Raw genomic sequence first — 21194 nt, forward strand, 5'->3', positions numbered from 1 at the left:
GCAACAGTTTCAAGACATATGAAACCATTTTCTTTCCTACATTCTCCTAAATGCTAATGATTTGCCATTAATCTTTTTGATTTGACATTTTATCAAGCAAGGCATGGCATCGGCTCACGTTTTGGTTTTTTTAATGGCAACGATAGCAACTCAGCCTGTGCCTCCTGTTCTAGTCTGACTGTGTGGAGTCATTGTGTGGTCCAACTCTTTGACGCTTCGCTGCAGAAGCAGTCATAACAGACCTAAAGGCCTTAATTAGAGATGAGAATTTGAAGTACGGATGAGAACGGAAAACAAAGTGTGTTCTCTAAATGCTGTTTTTAGGGTGTAGCCATAATACTGACCAACAGTAATGACTTCAAACTGTTATTACACCACCACCATTACAGTTTTTTATGCATTTTAAGCATATAATATTGAGCATTTATTCATGCATATCTGTGTATGGGTGTGTGTGTGTGTGTGTGTGTGTGTGTGTGTGTGTGTGTGTGTGTGTGTGTCTGAGACCTCCTGTTGTTCTCAACTATAACGGTTTCAGCAGTATACACTGTCTTTACCTCCTATTTCAGGAAAGTCACATGTTCTGGTAAGGTGCCATTTATAGACTTTGTAAGTCTGGCTTAAGCCTGTTTCACACACCTAGCCAAAGGAAAAAAGGTGCTATCTAGAAAAAAATGATCTGCCAAGCTGATACACTCCTACTGTAAGCAGAGCCCATAATTACTACTTTGGTCTGTTTCTGTGTTGTGGTTGAGGAGGCTATCGCCAACACTTCTAATGCTCTGTCTCTAGCAGATGAACCTGTTATCTTTACACTTCAGATAAATGTAAGACTGTGTGTGTGTGTGTGTGTGTGTGTGTGTGTGTGTGTGTGTGTGTGTGTGTGTGTGTGTGTGTGTGTGTGTGTGTTTGTGTTCTGTGGAGCCCCAGTGCAAAAATTGAGTTTAAATGAAAAACAGATGTATAGGTAATGTGACTTGATGTAGGCGTGATGTTCTGCTCACCTTTAAGTTTTAGCACCTTAGACAACATGCCACAGTTTTTTCTCGAGACTTTGCCTCACTTCCTTCTTTTCTATGCATGTAACCCAGCAACCTGCATTAGCGTTATATATTTGTCTAAAAAGTGGTCTGTTCTGTACAGTTGTATACATGTGCTGACATACAAACTTTTTTGTAACATTTTATTTTTTGATGCAAGTAAGAAACTGTTTGGAAATATAAAATAATTTACAGCAGTAGTCTGTTTCTCACTTTTTTCAGTGTCTTTACATAGTACAGTATGTCAAAAGCCAAATTCTTTGTTACATCATTCGAAAAGTATTCTTCTTATAAGCTTGGGAAATATTGGTATGGAATTAACTTTGCTATCTCTAAGTGACTTAGAAAACATCACTGGAAACCTGGTCAGAAAAGAGAACATATGCTTTTTTGTAAAAATAAAGATCTCACATGGTGATTGTTGTTTTTGGCATAGTTTCTGTTTGATGACTTTACTACGTCAACTGTCTATCCAGTAGATAAATTATAGGTGGGGTTGCTGTTCAGACTTTGCTTTTGGATAAGACCAGACTGAAAAGACATCTTTTTAAAACATGTCCTAATACATCTAGCAAAAATTCTGTTTGATTCTGTCTCATATTACATGGGTTTGTTTTGCTGGATTTCTAGAAAGACTTCTGCAAAAATTGTTCTGAAATAATAAACAGTTCTGAACAACCCATGCATGTAAATGGTACTCTCATGTGAAGGGCATACCCTCTTTCCCTTCTCCCTCCCCAAAATCTCCAACAACTTACAGCATTTTTATACCAAGCAAGTGCTGCTCCGTACACATGCACATTTCAGTGTTTTCTTAAGCGAGTCTAGAGAGTAAGGTTCATTTCCTGTTTCGGGCAGTCTGTGTTTAAATATTCATATGGAGTGTATAAAGTGAAAGGTAAAACACAGACAGATGTGTAGTTTCTCAGCGGGTATGCCATTTTATTTTTTTAAAAAGCTAATGCATGGTTACCACAGTGGAGTACCACAGTAACTCCATCAGGATGTTAATCCCTGAGAGAAAGGCATTTGAACAATTGGAGAATCCAGATACTGGAGGATAAATTACAGCCATTAGCACAATTCTAAGCCAAAAAAAAAAAAAAAAAAGATAAAATAAGCAGTCATCAGAACTATGCCTGATGCACAGGTAAAAGTATAATACCATCTAAACGATTATGTACAATTATTTTTTTAGCATGGCACAGTAAATACATACTGCTTTAAAAAATAACAGTCTACCCAATATGGGTCATTGCACAAAAAAGATAAAAATAATAATAATAATAATAAACTAAACAGAGACTGTCTCTGTATAGGGCACATTGCCATTGCTCATGTAAAGTTTTAACATGACTGCTATATGATTAAGAGTAGAGACCCCACACAAGTCAAATGAGTAATTTGGAGCAGGCCAACTGGGACATCAGGTAATACATTTGACTCATGCACATTTGAATTACATTTTTTTTCAAATGGCCATGGTCATGCTGGCATGTCGGGTCTACTCATGATGAAATATTTGCAAGAATCACTTTACAAAAGCAATGAGCAGTTCATTCAACCAAGCTGTGCAACTTTATGAAAAAGTTTTTTTTTTAGAATAAAGCTTAGAAATTTAGCAATATCCAATTCTCATGAATAATATATGCCAAGATTGTTTGAATGCAGGAATTGCCATTTTTTAAATCAACATGGGCTTCTGTTACATTCAGCTTCGAGGCCCGTCATCACAATCATTTTCAGAACAGTAAGGGAAGAAAAGTGCTTTATCCAAATGTACCACAGATTCAAACAATCTGATAGCACATCTGGAAATTGCCTTTTGCCAGCACAAATCATATAAATATAAATTATCAACTTATCAGTTTATACAAAGGTAATAACCATAGTATAAGTCTATTGAAACTGAAAATGATACTAACAACGGATTTACCCTTCATCTAAATATTTTGTCCGGAGTCCTTTACAACTTAATAAAGCACCCATATATAAATTACTCTCTCTTTCAGGCTTGTCATCTCAGACCTGAAATTAAAATCCTAAATTGCATTTTAAAAAAGAAAAAAATAAATCATATGTACTAAGCATGTAAAGCTGGCAGAAAAAGGCATGGACACATTTTAAAAAACACATTCTATGAGAATTGCAATGGATACAAGCAATATGAAGGACATAAGCACAGCTGATTGCCTGTGAAGCTTGGTGCTAAAAGCCTTTTTTCCTGAGGGGCTGTGGGCCCCACTGCTTGGTACACAGACAGAAAGCTCACGCACCAGGCAAGAAGGAAGTGTCCGAAGGCAGGCCGCACAGCAGCCTAGTAAAAAAAAACAAAAAAAAAACACGAGAGGCCACGTTGCACTGCAATGTCAATCAAAGCAGCCACATGGGCCAATACCACACTGGTCCCTAGTGCCTTTCAGATACTGAGGCACAGTCGGGACGAGGATACAACAGAGGAGCTGGTTGCCTTAATAGGTAACCTGAGGAGGACACCAGGGAGTATCCGGATAGAGCAGGCAGTGCACAGACTTAAACCTGTAAGAGACACATGTGGACAATAATGAATTTCAATCAACCTGAATAACTATGGGCTTGTGCTAAATGACACGACATCTAAAGAACTCTTACCTGGATGGGTCCTCCTCAACCGGAAAAACTCCTTTCATGTTGATGATATTCCTCTTGTTCTCAAACATACCGTAACTCAGTGTAATCTGAAACACAGACCAATAAGAATTGAGATTTCAGCTGTGCAACTATCACAGGTAATTTGCTTACATTTCTAAGTTTAAGTGTCAAACACACCTGTTTGTGTACTTCTAATCGAGACACCTGTTGCAGGTTCTCTAGATGTGAGTGGAACAGGTTACTACGTGTAAGTGGAACCCCTAGAACTGACTCGATGACGTAACCAATGGTGCAGTCATCAGGGAGGCGGATCTTTTCTGCTGTGTTCATGAAATGACCACCACTGGAAAAGAAACAGGAGTTACAGATTAATTTATAGCCATTTATTAAACAAAAACAAAAAATGTAAACTATATACATGAATTTAAAACTAAAAGATATGTTATTTATCATACCTTGCCCAAGGGCTCATTTTCAGAGCCAGACCACGGCTGATGCAGAAACCAGCTCCCCCAGTGGCAAACCAGAAATTAACAGGTCTCTGAAAAAGAAAGGACGAGTTTTAACATAATTTGGCTTCAGGTCAAACTGAATTGATATTAAACCCTAAAAGGTATTTAGCTACTTACCATCTTGTTGTCACCGAGTCTCTCTGTAGCCTCAATGGGCCTGTCCAGGCTGGGTTTGCCAATGTACAAGTCCTGAGTGTGAGGATATTGAGAAAGCAGCTTGACAAGTGTCCTGACGTTCACATAGTTATCATCATCCACATGGCAGAACCACCTGAACAAGAGAACAATGCAGTTAATAATTGGTATGCGGTAGTTTGTCGAAAATAAATTCTTAATAACATTTCCACACTTACTTTTTTCCTGATTCAATAAACTTGTCATACTCCACAGCCATCTTGCAGGACAGAGCCTGGCGGCTGTGAGCAGCAGAGCAGTTGGTGTTAATGACATGGTTTCCTGCATGGAATAAAGGGCAGATGTGGGTCAGTGCACACATACCACTCAAATCATTCATCATTTTTAACACTTGACTAATGCAATGAACTTGGGGCAAAATGTGATCAGTCATCTCCATGCAATTCTTGATAATAGCCTAGAGCTCGGAGCAGGATTACTACCCCCTGCTAGGGTCATGGTATTTATCATGATAGTACTCACCCATTTTCTTCTTCAACTCCTCATCCTCCCCATCTGTGAAGATGTATGTCTATGGAAACACACAGCATAAACGGTCAGCTCTCATATTTGCTGTCTATTACAGAATCAGTGCAACAAAGTTAAGAAGACGTGCATAACAGGAACTGGCTCAGTCTAAATGCGTCTTTGTGTGCTATTTATTTCATACAGGCTGATTGGGAGTTATTGTCTGTTTTAAACCATGGAAAACTTTGTCGGTTAAACAAGCCAAGCTCTACCCCACTGCATAAAAGAGGCCTTGTTGCTGCTTTTTAGGCTCTCTATGGCAACTGCTCCGGAACCCCCAAGTATCCCAGACACAGAACAAAAAGGACAGCAGACAACCCACCCACCCCAATTACTGCCCCCCCAACCACCACCCAATTTTACACCCCACCACAGACCCCAATTTATTCTCTATCCTCAGACCACTTCACATATCTAAAATGGCATACAATTCTCTAAGAGGCTGCACATTTGAAAATAATCGACAAATCATGCAAGCTGAAAAGAAGAGTGAAAAAAAGCCTCCAAGTTTCATTCTCAGGTCAAGATAAAAGCCATTATGCATGTAGTCACAATGCAGTCAAAGTGAGGTTTGATACTACCCCTATTATATAGGAGAGGATGGTGAGAAGAGAAGGGCAGGATTAGACACTTTTTTTTGGTGGATAAGACAGAGCAGGTGCTCGACAGCAGCAGGAAGGCCGCTTTTAAAGGCGCCTCACTGCCATACTCCTCACACAGCCTGATGAAAGCACATCCACCGTTAACCTGTTTACACTGCAGCTCAGGTGAGACAACACCTGCCACCTGCTGCTTTATCACAGCCACGTGTCAGAACAGGCCTGCCCGGCCATGGCCTCCTAAACACACGGCCTAATTGACTCCACTGTTGCTTGGCCTTTGTGCTCAGTTTGTCAAAAACTCATGCCAGAAGGCAGCTTTTGGTCAAATGTCCTATTCTGCACAAACACACACACACACTTGCCTTTCTGCTGCGGTTTTTATTTTCTTTTAACCTTGGGTGCTGTCATAGTGTGTTTGATTGGTTTGCAGAGCAAACTCTGAGCAGATGTTCAGCGCGAGATATTGGAGTCCAGTGCCCACGGCCTCTGTTTGTACAGCCAGAGCTGGCTGCTGAAAAATCAGAGGCCACTGCTGTTTGCGCTCAGTTCTTCTGAAAAGCCAGGCTAATCACGCAAGCAGCTGCCAGCACTGGCCACTAACAGACAGCCCAGAAAACAGAAAAAGAAACCTCAGAGCTGATTAGTATGTGTGAGCCCCTGTCTTTGTGCATGTCCGTGTGGCTATTTACCCCTAATTCACTTCCATCAACACCCACACCTCCCTTTCATACCATTCTCTGGCTGAACAATGCAGAGTGTTTTCAGGATGACTAAAGCCTTCGCTGGGGAAGCTTGAAATATGCTTGGCTGCATTTGCATACAGCTGCAGTGGTTAACTAAAAAGCGGTTTCCCAATAGCAAGTCCTTTGTTCTTTCTTTCTCTATTTAACTGAACGATCCAAATATCAATGAAGTTTTATATAAAGTGATGATTCATGACTGTTTTTTTAGTAGAAATTTAAACTTCTTTCCTATTCTAGAATTTAATTTCACACCTTATTATACAAGGTAAAATACATTATATTAGAAGTTTCCGGAGTTATATGTGGATTGCAGCTATGACCTAGAAAGCACAGCAAGGCCCTTCCCATCTCCAGAACTGGCGCTGAACAGAGAGAGTACGGAGCCTGGCTGGCTGTCTCCAGCTCCCCGGGAAGGAAACAAATAGGCCCTCCTCCCTCCATTAGCCACCCGCACAGGCTGCTTTCCTGTCTGTGCCAGGGCAAATCACACTCTACTACCACCCTTTTCCCTTGATTTAAAAATGACTGAAGAGGAAAATAAAAATTGGACTAATATAACTAACTGAAGAAATGACACACATTCAGAATAATGCGTGGTCAAGATATCTTTGTGTTAAATAACGGCGGTATAATTCAAAGTCTGTGTGTGGGATGGTGTAACTGGACACCGGATAGCACAGTACAGGCAAAAGTCTCATTTTATTATTGTAGAGTTCCCTTGCTGAGGGAAGCTCCATTGTTCCAGGGGGAAACTTGGAGAAACACAGGAAACCAGGAGCCGTGGTCTGAAACAATCTTAGCGGCAGTGGATCAAACTAAAAAGAACACCACCGTTCCAAGGAACAGGCTTATCAAAATTTATTGCCGTGAATTATCTATCCCACTGTGATATCATAAAGCTTTTGTTTTCCCCATAAAAGACAATGGAGGTTATAGCTTTGAAAAAACGACAACCGACTTATCCTTTCTTAAAATCTGATCTATGAAAGCAAGGACAGCAGGGACATTTTCTTGTTCCCAGCCAGCCTGAGACACTTATAGGCACAGTATCAACATTAACACTTGATTGGATCTATCTGTATTATTTACATATAAACAGCACTGCAGGGTGAGCTGCTCGTCACCCATACAGCAGTGCACAAAGCGTGACAGGACGTGGCCAGAAATGGCTTACAGCACACAATAAAGCGAGAGATGTGTCCAAATATAATCACGGGCCCACATGGCCCTGTTCATCGTGTTTTTAATGCTGGTAGCCTCCCCTGACATATGCTATGCAGTTCCCATGCTACACTTTAACAATACAATCCCCCCTCTAAACACTTGTCTGGTGCTGGAAAAGACCTTGGGCTAATCCCTAAACAGTTCAGATGACAATTACTGGGATTTCACATGCTAAGGTGTTGCGGGGCCCAACACTGAAATGACCTTAATGCAGACATCCATATGTACACACTGGGAATGTGGGGATTCATTAGTACTCAGGCTATTGTTCTCTGAGGCCAGGCCACCTGGCACCCATTCTCTAGAAACTCCCTCTTGTATTCGGGCTTGTTTTGGTCTTTTATGACCGCAGTGCTCTCTAGCAGCTGTCCACATTAGGAGCCTTCTGTTAACTCTCCCTGTTTCCAACTTGCATCACTCACTGTACAGAACAGAAATGATGGGAACGAACAAAAACTTTGGAAACCAACTCTCTGAAATGGGCCCAGAAACGTATGCATGGACAGACACTAGGATATGAATGAGTAAAAAACAGATATCTTAGTGTAACTCATGTGTACTATTATTCAGCTCATTGCTCACACAACAAAGAGAACTTGCAAGCCCAGGGAGCCTAATCGTCCTGTATTTTGATGCTCTTGGAAACCTAGAAACGCTCTTTGTTCCGAGTCAGATAAAGAATGAGGCTGGAAGTGTATAAGAATAAGATAAAAGAGTATTTCCATGCCACGGACAGCCTCTTTCTAAGCAGCCGTGTTCTCGAATTTGGCACTAAATCTCATACGAACCAGAGAAGGAGGCATTTTCTGACAGTGTGTGAGGCAAATTAAACTGACTCTTGGTCAAGTATGCATGACTATTCTCAGAGGTGGATAAAATCACTTTGACTGTTCATGGTTTGGTCCTGCCAAGTGTGCTGAGAAAGCCTTTGTGGTCTACTATAAAAGAGACCCATTTCTCAGAACCACATTTTCACACTGTGCGTCACTCTGCATGCTCCTTAGATCCCTGAAACTTTCCTATAGATTCTGAGCCTTTGTCTTTAGGGAAGCCCTGCTTTTTTTTTCCCACCGTTCAGGCTCAACCAATCCAGCCATTGCCTCAGCTTCATAGTTCCCATGAAGAGTGTGAAGTAAAGGCCTGGGAAAGCTTTTCTTTGGCCTTCAGAAAGATGCTTTGTTAGCCCTGGAAAGGGGGACAGCCCAGAGGCTAGAGCCGGGATGCATCCTCTGGCCTTGTGCATTCAGGGGGACATCTACAAACAATTGAGGCAAGGGGGAAGGGGAGAGAGTGCAGCGTGGACTGCTTCATGTATTTGTCTTTTGAAGGTACTGATCCACATGGGAAATCTAATGAAGGCATTGATGGCAATTCTTTTTTTACAATGTCATTATTTTTATTATACACAGTCATGTGTATAATGATGAGCAAAGGCATCATTGCATCACTAAATAATCCTACCCACTTAAACCTCTCTAATTAAAGTCTCCTCCAATAAAACGTAAAGGAAACATTTGTTAGACAAGACTTAGGTTTAAGACACGTCTCACCTGTTGAACGTTTCTCGAAATCCACGTTTCCAAAAGCAAGTGAAGGCGGGGCTGGTGGAACTTCTTGGTGGTCTTCACGGCGATGAAGAGGTCGTCGAGGCGCAGCTCTTCAGCCGGCGCGCTGGATGGAGCGCCCGAGAGCGCAGCGTTGGGTTTGTCCGCAGCCTCTCTCCTGCTCCGCGTCAGCTTGGAAAAATAGGCGGAAAATCCCTTTTTCTTTCCTCCGTCCAGGCCTGATTGGTCGCTCTGCACTCCTCCATCCACCTCCAGCTCCAGCTCGGCCACACTCTGTAGTGAGCGCATCCCCACCTCCGTGTCCCCGCGCGCGTCACGGGGCGCGCTCCTGCGCTGCTGCGCGAGCACCACGAGCAGCGCCACGCAGGTGACGGCCGCTCCTGCTGCGGAGAGCGCAGTTTTCCTGCTGGGACTTTTTAACATGCTGATAGATAGAACTCTAACACGAAGCTACGCTCGTCCGCGATGACCCCTGCATAACACACTATGGCGTTACAAAACCTGGTATCAACTACCTCCCTACTCAAACACTTGGGAAAAAACTCGCCGATGAGCCACAGCGACTCTTTTATAAACTGCCCGTGGGGTAAGCCACGCCCAAAGGGGCGGGTCTAAAGCGGATGTAGAGCGGGAAGTACCGCGGGTGTTTGGCAGTGGAAGGACTCACAGTAACGACACACACACACACACACACACAACTGGAGGCAAATAAACCCCACTTAGGCCTAATAGGTGTATAACCTTTTGCAGAGATTCAAAAACGTTTTGCTTATTATTAAAACTACACATATATAAATAAATTGTGTTACTATAATTGAATAACATTATACTATGGCATACAATACAATAACAATACAATATTTCATTAAAAATATATCCAGCAGTTACAGTTTTTTAATTTTCACACTCAGGATCAAACCATCTTTTATGAGATCTGTGTTAAAATAAACTTTTACAATATTTGGATTATGAATGTTATCAATTTTAAGTTTTAGAATAAAAACAAACACAGAAAGAAGAAATGTTAAATTCATACCACCTCTGCACTATTTATATCACAAATAAAAAAAATCATGTTTTTTTTTTTTTCGAGGGATTGAAAAACTTTGCCAGGTCACAGATATCAATAAAATGAAAGATAAGGAGGCAGGTGCTCTGTGTGATAAGATCTTTTTAGAAATGAAAATCTGTGACAAGTACCCTGGCTTCTTAGTGACAGTTGGTTATAAAGTGGGACTTGGAGTTACATTTCAACAATTTATTGCTCTATGCATGTGCTGCCTATTTGCACAATGGGCCTCATTTATCTTTTAGTTCATTTGTGTTTAAGTGCTTTCATAGACTGAGCTGAAGTAAATGTTTATAAAAAAAAGTTTCAGTAAAGCTGCCTTTTTTTCATATCCACTTCCACATGTTGATAATGGCAATCACCTGTACCCAGTAAAGTAAGACCCGTAAAGTAATGTTGGAAAAAAAAGTAAGAAATGGTTAAAGTAAGGGACTGCTTATTTATATTTAGTGACCGCCACAAATCTCCATATAAGACAAAGCCTAACCCTTTTATTACAAAGATGCCTATAACACTGACATTGTCAAAAAGTAATATTTCTTCCATTTATAGGGTGCCATTTCTTTTTATCTTGATCAAATATTATGTCATTTCTTAGTTTTTTTTTATTTTTTATTTCAAATCTTTAATATGACTTTAAATACTATTTGTGTGGGTAAATGATAAAAACAATTTTAACTATATAAATATATTTACTGAAAATTGGGAAATATTGCAAAAGCCACTTTCCTCAGCAAACTGATTTTCATCATTCACGAATAATAAATTTCCTTATGTAAATGCCCCTGCATCAACGACCCACCATGTCAATAGGTGTCTAGGTGCCTATTCACCTCATATCAAAAAGAAATTGATTTGACACATAAATCTTCAAAAACATTGTGACTGCTAACATGTTGGTTTATTGTCTTTGTCTCACAACCAATTCTCTTGACCTATATAAAGAATCTTATGTATTTCTGTTATATATATCATATATGTGTATGTATGTATGTATGTATGTATGTATGTATGTATGTATGTATGTATGTATGTATGTATGTATGTATGTATGTATGAATGTATGCCCCAAATTCCTGTAATTTCTCAACCACAGCCCTTTCAAATTCAGACATTTCCTGACCAATTCTTTGCAGCTGTCTTCATGAGGAGTCATTAAATCCTTGCGTACATCCATAATGCTTGCTATAGGGAATGTGGCATCTATGTCATGTCATGTTTCCTTGGCTTTAGCCTTTATTGTTTGCTTTGGACTAAACATTGCTGTGCTCTGCATGGTTCTTCAAGGATGTGCTTCCTTAGCAGAGAGGCCATAGGGTTAGATGGATACTGATTGACCCCAAGCATGAGTTCTGCAGACTGAATACAGCAGCAGCTGCCGTTGGCACAAGCCGACACAGAGATGGAATGCCTGTTTCCTGTCAAAATCTACAACTGCCAGTTCACTACTATAAAAAGTCCAGTGTTTGGTTGCTACTGTCCACATTTTTGATGACTGCAGTAATAGCATACATAATTAAACTTTTTTTAGATGGTAATACTAGACGTGACAGACCAACATTTTTTACAATCATCATAAAATGTATTTTTACAGCCTGCGCATATTCAAAATTACGAATAAATAAACTAAATAAATAAATAGGAATATTTTGAAGAAAAAAATAACCCTTGCTGAAATGTTAAACATAATTTTACTGTGCAATTGATTGAAAAAAAAAACCATATTGTCATGGCATGTCATTGAGCTGAATTTTATTCGAACAAATTAACTTTTTAAGAAAACCACGCCATGCCAGAACAATTATATGGTGTTGGTTAAATCTTTAGTGCCACCAACCAACTGACAACACCTTTTTATCGTTGCTTTATGCAGCCCACAAAAAAGGGCATTAAAACAAGTATGAGAAACCAGGCAAAGGGGTTGTCCTCATGGCCCTTGTTCCTCTTGGATCATTGGACTCTTTCTCTCCTTACTGCACAGACACTTCACTAAGAGCCCTTTCTTTAGACACCAGGAACAATAGCTGTGGTTAAAAGTGGCGCTAAAACGCCACAATGTGAAGGTTCTGCTCGGAATCCGTATTCAAGTACCCCAAAGCCCACCCTATCAGCCACCTCCTCTAACAAGACTACCAAAAAAAGTTCCTTTCTTGTATTCTCCTCAAAGCAGCCCCCTCCCCACAAACCACCACCACCACCACCACCACATCCTTCCTCTTTCACTATGGTACCGCTGAATTCCTTTGGGATGAAAGATCCCAGTTGTGTACCACCCACTTGCCCACAAGAATGTCCAAGAATATAAGAGAAAGAGGCAGAGAGCTAATAAATATGTCCAATGCAACAAATCTCGCTATCACCAAGCTGGTGTAGAAAACGAATGTGCTATGATTGGACAGGAGATGATTGCATCATTACAATTTATAAAATCAGTATGAAGTATAGAAGCGTACCCAGCCAGATGTAGCCAGATGTGTGATGAATAAAAGTGTACCCAGTTTTGACATTTTTTTATTTATATTTTTAAACACATAAAAAAATGCCTTAGCTAGAATATTCAGCATACAAAAATATGCTTATCTTATCTTTCCATTCTTAGCATTTTATCTGCTTCAGAAACCCTGTGGAACTCAGGACTGGCCCTAATTAAATGATTTCCAGGGTCTGTAAATAGAAAGAGAATAGAAAAAAGGTCATTAGAAAGGGTTGACTGAGGTAAGCATGCTGCATGTATAATATGAACATGTCCTTCTTTCATCTGTTCTTATTTATGTTTTCATGTTTGTGTTTTCCCTTCCCTCCGACCATTCAGCTGGTACCCTGCTTTTGAAGATACCAGTTAAACTAGCACCAGCTGGATAAGAGGACAAAGTCTGAATGTTTTCCCATTATCTCATTGCACATTGGGTATCAGTGCATGCTTTTGATTTTGGATATCTCTCCACAATCTACTATATGTTATTCCACATCCTATAGCGAACCATCTCAGATCTAATATTTATCTGCTAAGGTCTGATGCTTTGTGGATTGACCATAGCATGCTTTCTAGCTTAATCCTTAAAATGGATCCTAAAGTTTTTGCCACAGTCACTCTCACTTTTAGTAACCACTTAATGGATTTCCTAGAAAATGACTGGCTTGTTTTTCTTTGTTGTGAATATTATTGATTTAAAAGGAAAGTCCACTGCATGTTAAGCCTTTCATCTCTGAAACTCATCTAAGTTACTTTTTTTAAACATTAACAAGTAAACACAAAGACCTCAGAAGACTCCAACATCCATTCCTCTTTGTCTTTGTCTCTATCTGTTGGATATTTATTCATCTGATGGAATGACCATCAAAAGAAATCACATTAAAGACACCGATTCCAGACAGTAGTGTCTCCCCACAGACCAAATGTCTAGTGCAGGACTTTTGAGCATTCAATAATATGTTTGCACCGAGACTATTAACATCCCATCTGGCCCAAATTTATTCCAGTTGATGAAAAAATCTGTATACTGTAGCACGATGAACAAAAACATACTTTATTTATTTGTCTTTGGATCAGAACACTTTTCCCCTGTTATAAATCCTGTGGGGAACATCCTCAGAAGTGGCGCCCCGAGAAGAGGAACATGAAGCGGCATCTGAGAGGCCGCAGGGTCCCCTGGCTCTCACTTCGGCTGTGACCTGTAATCCTATCAGTGCTAGTACAGCCATGCTGGCAGAATAAATATGGCTATTTGCCTCTGACAGGGCCCCGTTGAATTAGCCATGGCCCTCTCTCACAAACACAACATTAAAATTTGTGCTTCTTCTTCTTTGTGGGCCACTTTATTTCCACCTAACCATGTGTCCTGGCATGTGTATCTTCAAAAATTCTGTCATATCTTGTGGATGAACCCAGCATACCAAATGGCTTTGGTGTTGGAGGAGTGTGGATAGCTTGATAAGCATTTATTGCAGATGTTTTGAAACCCAGGGTGTGTGAGGGTGTCAGCTGCAGAAGTTGTGACTTGTGCTTTGTTTCTACCATGTCCAATGGATTATGGAGCAATATGGTAATGGCTGAGATGACCAGTCTGTGGTAGTCAGATTACACCAGACTTAAGTTGTTTAACAGCAGTTCAGTTGAATGTTTAGTATGCAGTACATAATAAATATTCATTACCGATTGCAGAAGTTGTTGAATTTGAAAAAAAATCCAAGCAATTATCAAATTTAGAAGTCTCTTTATTTCTCACATGCAGATTGTTATGTACTGAATAATTTCTACAGTGAAATTCTTAATACATATATTACAATAGACACAAAGTTCAGAGTAGTGCAGGATAATCCAGTTCTTATAACATTAAATATATTTAAACATTAAATACAAAAGTTGTGCAAACTGCAATGTGCAAGCGTATCTGCTATACACATTATGTCCATAAACATTCTGATTTAGTGTGTGTGTTGTGAGATGCATCTGCTATTGGATATCCCTTTTTATGACCACTACACTCAACTTGTTTTTAGCAGATTTGTAAATCATTGAAATCTCCTTCACTTTCCTAAAACGTTTTCTGCAAAAATAGTGGACTTTTGTCATATTCAGTTTGCTCTGGTCCTGTTTTGTGTTAAACTACAAAGATCTACACCAGATCACAACAGATAAAGTCTGAGTAACAATACAGTAAGAATATATTATTACATACTGTTATAATAATGTAACTTTTCAGTAGCTTCTTTGTTTGTTCTAGGACCTAGATGATCTCGTCTGACACGTCTAAGGAGGTCTTGATGATGTCTAAAGACCAACCTATTCCTGAAGTATTTAAATTAGCACTTAAGCTGTACTTGAAGTGTGAATTGCATTTTCTGTGTGCTTTTTGTAATTATATTACTACCAATATCTGGTTGTATAGAGATTTCAAAGCACATCTGTAATTCACATTGGAAAAGACCATCTGCCAGATGCCATAAATGTAAATGTAGATTTGCATTTCCTCTGAAGCCTCAATTAATAAATAATTTAAACTCTGCTCATAATTCTTTGTAAGCTGTAAATGAATCTTTGTAAACGATTTTTATAAACTCTAATAATGCCTCCCAAAGCTTGAGTAAGTTGCTTTAAGTAACCACATGGTATTATAATGCGTATCGTAATGCTAATCCTCTTAGCCTTAGCATGTGATATACAACAGTACAAGTAAAGCCATGCTGAGGTTGTAAATTCGAGCCTCACCTGGAGCGGAAGCTTTCGGGGTAACATACATTAGAAGGGCCAGATTTATACTTCAGTTAAACCTGTTGGCAATGCTGTGTTGAATTATAAGTAATTATGTGTTTGTTTGTTTTTTGAGCTAGTGGTAATTTAGTGATTAAGGCGTTTTGTCTACTGTTTAGAAAATCAAAAGTTCAACTGTTAGCATTGTCCCATAAATCACTACTGGCTCCTTGAGCAAAGCCCTTAACTTCTGTGTGGTATCCTATCCCAAATATAAATAGCTTAAAATAAATATGTCAGGTAAACACATTGATGCATTACCTATGTATATATCAGAGTTTCTAAAAATAAAGTATCAATGATTCACAATCAAAACTATGAACAATATCAAAAGCGTGACCCAGTATTTCATCAACCTTTTTTTGTGTGCCGGTGATCATTTGTGCTGAGATAAAAGAAGGTGCTTTTATCGATTAGAATGTGGCTGTTTGGCCTTGTTTCTAAAGCCTGGGAGTAGAGAAGCCTGGACAAGAAGGTGACTGTCTGCAGATAAATTGGCCAAAAAGCCCACAGAAAGCCTTTCTTCAACTTATACCGGTCCCTTTTGTGCTTAGAAGCTACCTTGCTGAGTAGGACAATGGGAGAGCCATTGGAAACTGAGCCATGCTCCTGCACTGCCTGGAGCCTATTAAGACCCAAAGCACTACTGTAGCGCTCTCTCATCAGAGCCACATTCTCATTCAAATAGATCAGCGCATCTCAATGGGCCTCTAGAAACAGCAGCTGCATGGCAACAGTAAACGAGATCCATTTTGTGTCTCAAAAGTCTTGCTCTCTCTCTCCCTTTCTCTCTCTCTCTCTCTCTCTCTCTCTCTCTCTCTCTCTCTCTCTCTCTCTCTCTCTCTCTCTCTCTCTCTCTGTCTTTCTTTCTACCTAGTAGGTGAAAGGAGTGTTAAGTAGTGTACATTCATCATCCCTACTCTATTAATAACTGTCTAATAACTAATTACATATCTTGCCTGGACCATATCAAATACTAAAACTCCAACATGATACAAACAGACTGAATGAATTCTTATTGCACTTACATCAATAAGTGCAATCATCAACTTTGTTCTAATAAAATGAGACACTGCTAATTAGGCTTAAGTAACACACTGGATGGGTGGAGAGCTTTCAGAGGGAAATGACTTCTCAGGAATGCCGAGAGCTCATCAACAAGGCTACAGACGATTTCATTATGGGGACACCAAGTTGCACTTGTAATTAATGGATAAGTCACTATTCATATTCAAGTGGGTGAAATGGTTATTCTCTCTAAGGTTTTATAAACTGTATTCATCTTATCTTGAAAGTGGGGAGTCAAAACACAAAATGTCATTTTCTAACTTTGTATTAAATATAGTATATGCTTTCCATTTTAGCTTACTAACAGAATCTGAATATGGAGGTGTCGTTTGTTTACTTTTTTCATCTTGTAGCCTAATGCACAGCCACAGAAACATTTTATTTCTGACTTAACACTTCAGTCAAAATTCAGCATCAGTATCTCACAGTGACCCAGTGAGTTTGTCTTCTGTCTTTTGGATGGTAAGGAAAAGTACTATGATTAGACCTCCAAGCGTGTGTGGTTCAGAAGTGCTATTTTCCACACACTGGTCATTTCAGGCAGGTGAGGAAAGAAGCACGAGGCTGTCACACAAGTGTGAAAGCCTTTGCATGGAGTGTGAAAAATCTCAGCCATGTTTAATGAATGTCACACTAGAACTTCAAAGATTTAAACTCACCTATTAACTAGAGCAAACTTTCAATGGTTAGATGGATCTTTCACTTTCTCCCCTCTGTTTTTACATCTAATGAAAGCCACATATTGATGATTTGACTTTGGAGAACAGTGGGCCAATAAAGTAAAGCAACAGTGTCTATTTAGTTATTGTAGTTTGATGTATATTTTTTTTTAGGCATAATTACTAATTTGTCTTTCCGCTATTTCTACCCAGCCTGCTATTTTCCAGATTTCCTTTATTTTGTTTGTGGCTTCATCTCTATGGGAAGCATCAGATTATGCACATCCTCAAGGCCTCATGGGACTCTCTATTCTATTTTAAATAAGTATGTCAATCTAATGTAAAAGGATTAGTGGTGTCAGACACATGCTTAATGGAAGACATTAATAAAAGCTAATCAGTCATCAGTCTCTCTCTCTCTCTCTCTCTCTCTCTCTCTCTCTCTCTCTCTCTCTCTCTCTCTCTCTTCTTTCGCTACCACTTTCTCTGCCAGGGCTTTTTTGTTTTAACCAGACATAACTTACCAGTGTTTGCCAGTGGAAAGAATGGAAATACTGGGAACTGATACAGTTGGCAAAAAGAACAAGGAGAGACAGGACGGCCATGATGGAGTAGAATGACACGGAACTGTGGTGCGTGAGAATCTCACAGGGATTTCTCCCAAACTGCTGAGCTGTAGGGAGTGAGTGTGTTGGGAAAACGCTGAGCGATTCACTGTGTGTGTTTATTGTGTGTGATGCTAATCACATAGTTCACACACTGAGGGAGAGGTATGAGACGTGGGAAAAACTGCTCACACAGATAGGGGAAGGTTTTGAGTGCACTGTTGACTCCAAATGTTTCTTTTTCTAAATAAACTTTTCTACTTTATCTCTTAGGCACACTATGCTAGAAATTCAGGGCGGTTTTTCAGTACATGTACATTTTTATATTATTATATAAATAGTTATAATATTATATATAATATTATAATAGCAGTGGTGCTGGTGGTAGTGCTGAGCCAGTGCTGGTAACCAGAGAAACTTCTTTAAAAAAATGTCCTACATTAAACCTTTACGTAATTAGAATAATAACAAACATGGAGAATTTTACAAGCTTTCTCGGTTTCGAGGAGCTATTATACCACCCAATGTCAACATGTTCAGGATCTGCAGACACATTACTACAGACCATAATTGCACATAATTAGTCTGGGCAATGTGATGTCACCATACACTGTCTGACCACCTCTTTCGTATGACTAGTCATCTAGTGAGAGAGTCTTTAGACAAATATAGATTTGACTGCAAAAATCAAAGAACAGAAGTTCAAGCATAGGACATAGCATAATGTAATTTTATTTGTTACACTGGCATCTAATAATCTTGCTTGCAGTAATGGCTGGGCTTTAGGGACAAACCAACAGATTTTAGGGTAATTGTCCCATATACATTTTATAAAATGTAATTATACACTGAAATTTGTTCATTATAATCCTACAGATTTTTTAAACCATTTCTTTAAGGGAACTTTTTTTCTATATCTTGATAGAGCTTGATGAATAATCTGGTTTCACTCTATAGTTCTCCTTTTACTTACTTTTAAGCAAGACAACCCTTAAATTAAACCAGCAATCCATTATGGTGAGACTTTAAAGCATAAAACTGTAGAAGTAACCAAACCAAAATGGATCCCATGGTGAAGTAAAATACACCAGATAATTGTAGATAATTGCAGGTTTCCTAAATTGTTGTGTAAAAATAATAATCCTGGAGCGTATACATTTGTTTACAACTTGTATCAGATATGGTTTTATTAATTTTAGCTATCTAATCTTACCATGCTTCAAACTGTATTTTGTTAGCATTAGCAAAGTTAGCATAAGCACAGCATTGCTCATATGTTGTACATTATTTAGCTAATTTAAGATAAAAAGTTCAAAAAAAGGTTTCATTGTAGTAATGGTTACAAAACTGGCACCTTTGCAGTGACTAAAATGAGTGAATGTGACATGATTTTTTTTATTTTATTTACATGTGTGTCATCAGAACAGTCACAGCAGTCAGAACACTGGTATGATATGTATACATGGGCCAACAATCTGTTAATATACTTTCGACAGTCTCAATCCTTCATGGCATGGATTCCACAAGATGTTAAGATCATTTGAGACTCTGGTCTAGGTTCGCATGAGCACATCACACAAATTTTTCACGGTTGCTTTTATGCATTGAATGTCTTGCTGTACAACATCCCAAAATTGTTCTACTGGATTCAGATCCAGTGTTGGCAAAGGCCACTAAAAAAACACAGCGCTCACTGTCATGTTCATTAAATCATTTTGAGACAACTTGGTGCACAAATAATGCTGAAAGAAGCCAGTAGTATATGGTAATCTGTGGTCATGTTGGGATGCACATGGTCAGCAACAATACTTAAATACTATGCGGGATTCAATAGATGATTGGTTTGTATTAACACTCCAAAAACGTGCCAAAAAACATTTCCTACATCATTACACAATCAGCCTGAATCACTGACCGAAGGCATGCTGTTGGTGTCACATTCCGACCCTTTCATTTGTGTTTTCACATTGAGCTGCATTTTAAACTCACTGCTTTTTGTAAAGTAATTAGTCCATGCTCTTCATGTCCATTTACTTATCTCCAGACATTCTAGTACAGTTAAGATTTGCATATTAAATGCTTTATTGTAAATGAAAGTTATTGCATAACTGAACTTGCCTTAGTTGTCTTTAACCTTTAAATGTTTATTGCTTGCTCAAATTTTTCTTTCGCTTTCTCTATTTTATTCCACTGTAGGATTGATTCTGTATGTGTTTTTTTTTTATTTGTGTGTGTACATGTAAAACCTAATTTATCAAAAGTAACAAACACTCTTAATGGACAATGTATATTCATTACACTGCAGGAAAAAAATATAGTAATTGATTTCCAGCTAAGATCGATTTTGTTGTTAGTTTTGGCGCAGTGAATGGACTGCTGTTGACGTAATGAGAAAAACCGAACAGCTCATCTTCAATACATCATCTCAGTAATTGTAAATATTATTGCAGACTGCTTTGAGCTGAAATTAAACATTTCAGAGCAGTTGATATCTCTTTCATGATTACATTGTGTTTCTAAAAAGATCACAGGCTTTGAGAAGGCTCTGCATGAGGTCAAGGGCCAAAACTGAGCCGCTGTTTCTCATAGTGCACAACTTTTCCCATGCTGAAAGCCAACCCCTTGTATTAATAGCTGTGCTCCTGGCAGGTAAGAAGCCTTAGGGTCAACCTTTGCTTATAAGCGCCTCTGTGTCACTGGCCTGACCTGCCACTGGTCCTCTGAGATCGTAAATGTGCCCAGCCTCACACCAGCCTGATATCTGATCTGCCTCCTGCTGATTCTGGCTCCTATGTGCTCCCTATTTCCACTCCCTCAGGAGCCTGTAGTAACCACACTATAGCAGGAAACCCTGGACTGTTATGCTGGACATATTATAAACCTGCACCCAAACATTAATATTTTTTTCACTTTCACTTAATGAAGAAAGAATATTATGGATGTGTTATGAATTCTTTATAAATACTGCATGTAATCTTTTGAAAAATATGTTTTGCAGTTTTCTCTTTTTTTCCTCTCTGTGGTCTCTTTCTTGTACTTTATTCCTTTGTTTACCATACTGATATTTTATGGACCATGATATTTTGAATAATAACAACTAATCTCTTAGGTAAGATGCTCAGTGAGAGCTCAGTTTACATGTAATGGTTGTGACAATCTGTCACTAAGTGCGTTATTGTTTGTGACCTGTAAAATGGATTATCCCTGCCCAGAACACTTAGGTGTTTTCCTGACTCGAAAAATTGAATCAGGGGAATTTGGAGCTGGGAAAATAAATGTGCAGGTCCAGGCTTGAAAATGCAACTGTTGCAAAAATAATTTGAGAAAGCCACATTTTAATCAATGTTGGCTAGTAAACAGTTCAAACATAACTTCTCATGGGAAAATGCTGAATGTAGGGCTAAAATGTGTTTTATTTTATTTTATTTTATTTTATTTTATTTTATTTTATTTTATCCACACATTTTTGGATGTTGAAATGTTGAGTTAATATTGTTATGAACCTCTTCTCTTTAAAGATTAA

General features: G+C 38.9%; 1 protein-coding gene across 1 annotated transcript; it reads right to left on the reverse strand.

The window, feature by feature from the left end:
• Positions 1 to 1956: 1956 nt before the first annotated feature.
• On the reverse strand, positions 1957 to 9570 carry lfng (LFNG O-fucosylpeptide 3-beta-N-acetylglucosaminyltransferase). The gene is made up of 8 exons (XM_083524157.1): positions 9005 to 9570; positions 4841 to 4889; positions 4537 to 4639; positions 4301 to 4454; positions 4127 to 4212; positions 3849 to 4014; positions 3672 to 3757; positions 1957 to 3578 (listed from the first exon to the last, which is right to left on the reverse strand). The coding sequence occupies exons 1-8, from the start codon at positions 9440 to 9442 to the stop codon at positions 3512 to 3514; spliced, it is 1149 nt and encodes a 382-aa protein (XP_083380283.1). The 5' UTR covers positions 9443 to 9570; the 3' UTR covers positions 1957 to 3511.
• Between the last annotated feature and the right edge of the window lie 11624 nt (positions 9571 to 21194).

The sequence above is a fragment of the Silurus aristotelis genome (genome assembly GCF_946808225.1).
Source record: "Silurus aristotelis genome assembly, chromosome: 21".
Taxonomy (NCBI): domain Eukaryota; kingdom Metazoa; phylum Chordata; class Actinopteri; order Siluriformes; family Siluridae; genus Silurus; species Silurus aristotelis.